Below are 7,564 nucleotides of genomic sequence, written 5' to 3'. Positions count from 1 at the left end.
TTTAAAACCGCTAGCGAAACACGCCACCGGGACCCCCTCTGGATGGGCGAGCGGGATCCAACCTCGAAAATCAATTTTAAAATGGGCAACAGTTGTGACGCAGTTAGGAAGGGACCCCAGCACGCGTGCGCAAAGGGGACAGGCGAGGTGACCGGGTTTGGCTGGCGGGCAACGCCCTTGCGGAAGTGTCACGAGACTCTGTATACCCGCATGCACGCAGGTCGGGCCGGCTGATTCTCCTTAACTAGCGTCCTGAAGGTTGTGCGCATGCGCAGCCAACGCCCGGTATTGTCCAGCTTGTGGCGCAGTTTTTATGCCGCTCCGAGCTGTGCGCAGGCGCGCCAACAAATGGGTCAGCGCATGCGCAATGATCATCCCGCACTTTTAAAACTAAACCTATTAATCCTTGCAACATTTCTTTCTAACCTACGAGCCCACACGGGAGAGAGTTGTCGAGTTAGACGTGGCGTTAAAAAAAATAAACAAGCGAAGGCGTGACCGCACTAACTCGGTGGTCACGTGGAAAAAGATGGCTGCTGCCAAGGCTGCTTTGATTTGCGTTAGTCACCACGCATGCGCACATATCACCGTACCGCAAGATGGCGGCTTCCAGGGGTACTATGTTACTGCGAAGGGCCGCGAGCAGCCTCCCTGGGCTGGCTCTGTTCCCGAGGCTCTTCTGGGCCCAGGTGAGGAGCGGGGCTAAGAGGGCCGGCTGGGGCCATGTACTGTGATGTCATTGCATATATCACTTTGTGGGAATGACGTCAATTGCTGTACCGGAAATGTCTATTGTGATGTCATTGTGCCAGGGTGGGTGGAATGTGATGTCAGAGCTGCCCTGCACCAAAATCACTTGCTATGATGCCATCATGCCATGAGGGGGCAGCGTGGCATCATGATTGCAGTGCCATGAGGTCATCCCACCTTAGGGGTGGGAGCAGTGTGACATCATGGCTGCACTGCTGTCAGGTTATCGTGGTGATGTGACATCATGGCTGCCATGCTGTGAGGTCATCATGCTAAGGGATAGCAGTGTGACATTGTGGGTATCATGCTGTCATGGTGCTGTGTGGCATTGGGCAACATGATGTGACTTGGCATAGTCCTGCTGTGACTCCACAAGGGTGGGTCAGGGAGCGGCATGACATTATTGCTCTTCCCGGAGTCTCCCTGCCATCACATTGCTCTGCAGTGCTGTGGTTATGCACTGCAACATAACACAACACGGTTATCCGGGGCTGAGCCAGCCTGCCAACTTGATTGCTGGGCCACGCCAGATCGGGACTGCAGCACGATATGACATTCCCCTCGCATGGTGTTACTCTGTTGTGGGGCATCGCTGTGTCATGTGGGATCTCAGCGCCCTGTTGTGAGAGCCTGCAGGCTATTTCGGCTTTGAGGCACGAGCCCACTGGGCCACCCACCTGAGCCACAGCTTTCTGCTGTTGTTTCCATATGGAGTCCAGCAACTCTGGACAGGGCGGCTGCAGACAGCAGATCCATTTGTCCTTACTCTGTTTGTTTGCTTTTTCCTTAAAAGTAGCCAGGAAATTAAATGCAAAAATATCATTAAAGTTGCTTGCTAAAAAAATCATGCTAGCATCTTCCAATCCCAAGGATAAACTCTTTCACATGCACTAGCCCTGCTGTTTCATCACAGAATGGCATTTGGCTCCACTGAAATGCAGCCTTCTCTTGGTAAAGCTCAGCAATGAACTGCTGCAGAGCAGAGGGAAGGGTTCAGGCAAGAGCACTGGGGCAAACCATTGTACCTGCAAAGCCCAATCAGTGCAGTTTTCAGTAATGGGTGAGTGATTCTCCTCTCCCGTATGCATGTTGCTGTGTGGCTGTTCCCCAGCTGCCCCACCCCACAGGTGGCCACAGTTCTGTGATGGGTGAATTAACCCCCTCTTCCCCCGTGCCATGTTACTGTGCTGCTGCTGTTCCCTAGCTGCCCCACCCCAGAGGTGGCTGCATTTCATTGATCCTTATCTAATATCCTAGACACTGTAGGGACAGCTACTCATTGGGGTGGTCTGATCCTTTCTCTCCTTTCCTGACTTGGCCTTTCTTAGGCTGCTCCTGCTGCCTCGTTCCTGCGGCTCCAGCGCCCACTGCTCCGGGTGTTCAGCACGGAGACGGACCCAGCCGCGTCAGCAGAGCCAGTCGCCTTTGACACCGAATCGCGCTTTAAGGAGAAACCCTGGGAGTATCTAGAGACGGAAGGTATCCGGCCAGGAGCTGGGAAGGGGTTGGTGCTAGGTCTTGGACCTGCTGCTTCACAGGCTGGTACCACTGAGGGCAACCTTGTGAGAGGCTCAGGATTCCTGGAAGTGGTCTAGGGGCTTGAGTGGGGTGGGAAGCGGACCTGGGATCCAGGATTCTTGGGTTCTGTGCCCTGCCCTGGGAGGGGAGGAGAGTCTAGTGGATTACAGCGGGGCAGGGAGGGGCTGGGAGTCAGGACACCTGGGTTCCCATCTCTGGACCAGACTCCCAGTATGATCATTGGCCAGCCTCCTATGTATGTGACTCAGTTTCCCCATCAGTACAGGGGGTCTGATTCAACAGAGGCTGCACTCTCTCGTGTTCTCTAGGATCCTCGGTGTGAACCTCACCTGGGAATGGCTAACTCTCCCTTCCCCCCTTGCAGAGTACATCGAGAAATACGGTGACAAGCCCATCTGGTTCGGCTATCGACGTAACCACAAGGGATCCATCCCCACTCAGAAGACCCGCAAGACCTGCATAGTGAGTGCAACCCCACACCTTGCCCTGCCCCTCAGCATGGGCAGGGCATGGGGCCAATGACTAGCACCCCTGTCAGCGGCCCAGGCTCCAGGAAACACATGGGGGAGCCAGTGGACACACAGACTCCACCCTATGGCATGAGCTGTCCTCAGCAAGGCCGGTTGGAGAGATGCCAGCAAAGAAAGAGCTCCACAGTTAAGTGGTTAGAGCAGGGGGGCTGGGAGCCAGGTCTCCTGAGTTCTATACCCTGCTCTGGGAGGGGAGTGGGGTCTAATGATTAGGGCAAGGGGGCTGGGAGTCAACTCCTGGGTTTTGTCTGTAATCCAGGAAGAAAGTGTGGATCTAGTGCAGTGATCCTTGGACTGTGGGGTGCACCCCCATGGAGGGGAGGGAGAAGCAGCAAGGTCAGCCCCACAATGGGGGGAAGGGCGAAGAGAAAGCGCCATCCGGCCCCTCTCTGCACCCAACTCTGCTCCAGCCCCACTCCTAGCTGCAGCTTGGGCTCCGCTTTCAGCCACAGTCCCACAATTCCCTGGCAGACAGGTGGCTGACAGGTTCCATTACAGGTAAGGTGGGGGGCGACAGAAGAAGTTGGGGACCACTGATCTAGTGGTTAGAGCAGAGGCCCTGGGAGTCAGGACTCCTGGGTTTTGGGTGGGGAGTAGGGTCTCTAGTGGTTAGAGCAGGGGGTGGGATATAGAAGTGGGAGGAGAGTGAAAAGACCAATGGTCTGGCTAGCCTTGGTGAGATCCATAGCAGATCAGAAAGGGGTGGTTTGATGAGAGGCATGGGAAGGTAAATGGCAGGTGACACCAAACAAGGAGAAGTTTGAAGGTCAGCAGGACCCAGAGAACTTAGATCTGTTAGCAGCTGGTCCACGGGGGTCGGAATCATCCCCAGCGAGTATCGGAAAGGGACCAGGACAGGGGAGGCTGGAGAAGTGTCTAGTGGGATTTGAGAGTACAGCTGGTGAGGCTGCCCGGCCCCTGGAGTGGGGCTGCTGTGCCTACCTCTGCTGGTGACCATGGACAAGTCGCTGCCCTTTTCTGCCTCAGTTTCCCCATGTATAAAATGAGGCTAAAGACAGCAAAGCGCTTTGCCATCTCCAGATGTAAAGCCCTTGGGAACAGCTTGGGATAATTATAATAGCAGGGGACAGATGCTTTGGGGCATGAGGAAGGTCAGGAAGGCCAGTCTATGGAGACAGGCTATTCCATATCTGACCACTAGGGGTTGCTCGCACCTTCACCTTGTGCTAAGGACTGCCAGAGACGGGCTAGCAGGCTAGATGGGCCCATGAGTCTGGCCCACCGTTAGTCCTGCTTTGTGGCTGGGGTGTGAGCAGGGTGGAGAGGCGGCTCAGCTCTAACAGTCTCGTTTGGTTCCCCAGAGAGGAGAGAAGATTGTGGGGAACCCCTGCCCCATCTGCCGAGACCAGAAACTCCACGTGGACTACAGGGTAAAGGGCTGAGCCCAACTCAGGCCCTTAGGGCCACCCCCTGGCTGGGCCTATGACCCCCACCCCTTGACCTGGAGAGAGAAAAAAACCGTGGTCTGGGCTTCCTGGGCACAGCTGTATGACCCCTGCTCTGTAATCCTCTTCATAAGGCCTGCCCTGGCTGTATGATCCCCTCTTTCCCCTCTCCCTCTACTCTGTGATCCCCACTTCTTCCCTCAGGTCGGCCCTGTTTGTATGGTGCCCCCCCCNGCACACTCAACTTTTGCATGCTCACATGTTGTATCTGTGCAAGCCAACTAGTTTTGCACACTCACCCTTTGCACACCGGCATGTAGGACCAGTGTGAGTCACACTGCTTTTCCACATTTGTGCTTTGCACGCCAGGTTGGATCCGCCTCAGCTATGCTGCTTTTGCATGCTTGTGTTGCACACGATAGTGTTGGGTTCACCCCCGCCCCCGCCCCCCGTGCAGGGGGGCTTGGAGTCTGCCACAGGGAACCACTTTCCCAGTTAGATCAAAGGGGTGGGCAGGGAGCCATCTGCCTGGTTCTGGGTGGGGACCCCAAGGGAGAGGAAGCAGAGGCAGTGGGAAGGCTGGGGTAGTGCAGAGGTGAGGGAGAATAGCCCAAGAGGCCAGAGGATAGTCTGTGTATGGGGGATGCTGGGAGGGGAATTGTTGCGGGTATGAGGGGAGAAGGATGAAATTGACCAAGAAGGTGACATTTCCCATCTGGTCCCATCCTCCCATGGGGCAGCATCGCCCCGTGCAGCCTGTTTCCCAGGGAGATAGAGACTCCCCATCCAGCCCAGCCCCAACCTGGGAAACCCTCTTTGTCCCCTGGGGTCCTGCCTGTCCCTTTTAGAAATGGAAAAGGAGCCTCTGGATCAGTCTACCCCAGTCAGCTCCCTAAACCCCAGTTTCTACATCCTCTGAGACACGCTACCCTCTCCTTCCACTGCAGGTGTCTGCATGAAGCAGCAGAAACGCTTGACCCAGGCGATTGACCAAGCTCGTGACCATGGTGAGTAGGGAGCTGGATATGACTGAGTGGGAATAGCAGGGGGCTGCAGGTTGGTATTGAGGGGCATCGGCAGAGCTGGGCTGTGGGGAGCAGGGCTGTGGATGGGGATTGACTCCTGCCTTGCTCACCAGCTGCCTTTCCTTCCTCCCTCCCCTGCCGCCTGCAGGGCTCTTGAGCTTCCACATACCCTTGGTGACGCTGCAAGGCAAGGACTACACCAACCAGCACCAGGCGGTGACCAAGACGCCCCCCGCCCCCTCCCTGCAGAGCCAGACATCCTGGTACCCCTGGTATGAGTGGCAGCAGCCGCCTGAAAAGGACATTGCCAGGATCCGCAGGATGTACAAGGACTATCTGAAGGAGGAGACCGGCCCGGCATGAGGACCCAGGGCAGGACTGGATGGAGTGTCCTGGGGCGTGGGGGATGGGCAGCTCCTGGGGGAGCTCAGGCCTTTGGCCTCACCTGATGAGCTGGCCCTGGTTCCAACCCCTGCAGGGATAGCGCTGAAGCTGCCCAGCTCCCGGCCATGACTTGTCCAAACCTTCAGTGGGGAATAAACTGGAAGATGCTGGCAGTGACTCCCTGTGGTTATTCACCGTGTGCTGGGAATGCTGAGCTGGACTGGGAATGGGACATGGGGCCTTTCCCCTTCAGTGGGCACAAGCTCCCATCCACCCCCAGAGGAGAGGAACTGGCTGGCTATGGGGGTGGGGAATGGGATGCTGGGCCTTTCATCTCTAGGGGGTGCCAGCTCCAATCCGGCCCCAGCTTAAACCTATTTTCACATATCTCTGGGGTGTATGGTCAGGCTCCTCCAGGAGAGCCAGCTGGGGCCCATGCTGGCCAGGGGACTCTCTGATCCTGTGTTCTTACCATCTCTTCCCCAGATGCCCCATGGTAGCAGCAGGAAGCTGGATCAGTTCTGGCAGATGAAGGCTGGGCGAGGGGGAAGGGGAGCAGAGCAGTGACAGGCAGTAGCAGAAACCTCAGCTTAGCTGGTGACATAGCAGATAGCATGTCTACTCCCTGACCAGCCTACAATGCAGCCCACCCAGTCCCAGGAACACACCAAAACAGCAACACTTCGACAATTGCAGACATGCAAGTCACTCACACTCGATCAGATGCGCAGTGCACCCGCGTGCCTGTTCACAGACACAGCCTGCCTACAGGGCACCTATCCACAGCTGCCCCAACTGAGATCAGGGGCCCATTGGCCCATGCGCTGCACAGACACGCAGCAAGAGACAGTCCCTGCCTGAAAGCTCTTGCAAGCTGAACAGAAGAGGTCGAGGAAGGCTCACCCCCATTTTATAGATAGGGAACCTGAGGCTTATAGAGGTACAAGTGCTTGCCCAGGGAGTTTGTGTCAGAGTTGGGAATTGACCCCCAATATCAGGTCCCTAGGACCCCCTCAGTGGGCTAGGGAACCCCTTCTCTCAGGTGCTTATGGTAGGGGGATAGTCCTTGGGGCACCCTATGATGGGAGAGCCATTGTCTTGGGGGGGTCTTGTATAATAAGGGGGACCAGCTTGGAGGGGGGGTTATGGAGTGTGGAGGAAGGCAGACTGAGGGGGGCAGTCCTGGGGGTCCCTATTGTAGGTTAGGCAACTTCAGGGAGCAGGACTTGTTTATTGGAAGGATCCCTATGATGGAGACCAGATTGGGGTGTCCCATGCATTGGAAGAGGTAGAGGTAGTTCCTTATTTGAGCCAGATTAAATGGGTCCTCTAATTAAGAGGGTGAGGCTGGGGTGGGGGAAATCCCCTATATTGCTGATCATAAATTGGTGGATCCCTCTATTTGGAGGGCAGCCCATGGGAAGCCCCCCATAATGGGAGGCAGATTAGGTGGATCCCCTAGTTTGAGGGTGATGAGGCTTTGGGTGCTCCCCAGTATTGGGCAGACCTGGATTTGGGGGACAGCTACAGGGATCTTATCACCCATGATGCCCTGGAGCAGAAATGATGAGCACCCCTTACCCAGCATGGTGAGGGGCACTCATTACCCATCATGCTCTAGGACAAGGAGCAGCTATTACCCATCATGCCCTGGGGCAGGAATCCTCCACTATCATGCCTTGGGGCAGGAGGCGGCCATTTACCCATCATGCTCTGGGGCAGGGCTGGTGGGCACTCATTACTCATGATGCTCTGGGAGGGGGAGGGGTGACAGGCGCCCCTGGCCCATTTTGGGGGGGAGGGAGCAGAGTGAGAGAGGGGCGGGTCAAGCTGAAGGCCGTGGTTGCTAGGGAGGCCCGGTTGCTAGGGGCGGGACCAGGCGCGGGACTGTTGCCACGGAAGCGGGGTGTCGCTAGGGGGCGGTGCGCGG

The 7,564-nt window shown here is 56.5% G+C and overlaps 1 protein-coding gene across 1 annotated transcript; it reads left to right on the top strand.

Annotated features, from left to right (window-relative positions):
* The first annotated feature begins 487 nt into the window (after positions 1-487).
* MRPS18B (mitochondrial ribosomal protein S18B) lies at positions 488-5,804 on the top strand. Its single transcript, XM_075071476.1, has 6 exons — positions 488-689; positions 2,079-2,229; positions 2,654-2,751; positions 4,142-4,220; positions 5,146-5,232; positions 5,399-5,804. Exons 1-6 carry the CDS (start codon positions 600-602, stop codon positions 5,611-5,613), a joined length of 720 nt encoding a protein of 239 aa, XP_074927577.1. The 5' UTR covers positions 488-599; the 3' UTR covers positions 5,614-5,804.
* The last annotated feature ends 1,760 nt before the right edge of the window (positions 5,805-7,564 follow it).

This window comes from Chelonoidis abingdonii, chromosome 12 (genome assembly GCF_003597395.2).
Source record: "Chelonoidis abingdonii isolate Lonesome George chromosome 12, CheloAbing_2.0, whole genome shotgun sequence".
NCBI classification, from domain to species: Eukaryota; Metazoa; Chordata; order Testudines; family Testudinidae; genus Chelonoidis; species Chelonoidis abingdonii.
This window is presented reverse-complemented; position numbering and strand designations above follow the sequence as displayed.

Excerpts from the sequence above, each read along its gene's own strand:
- MRPS18B (XM_075071476.1), top strand. The coding sequence starts at position 600 with ATGGCGGCTTCCAGGGGTACTATGTTACTGCGAAGGGCCGCGAGCAGC. Across the intron at positions 2,752-4,141 it reads AGACCCGCAAGACCTGCATA|AGAGGAGAGAAGATTGTGGG; the intron begins GTGAGTGCAACC and ends TTGGTTCCCCAG. Across the intron at positions 4,221-5,145 it reads GGACTACAGGGTAAAGGGCT|ACACGCTACCCTCTCCTTCC; the intron begins GAGCCCAACTCA and ends ACATCCTCTGAG.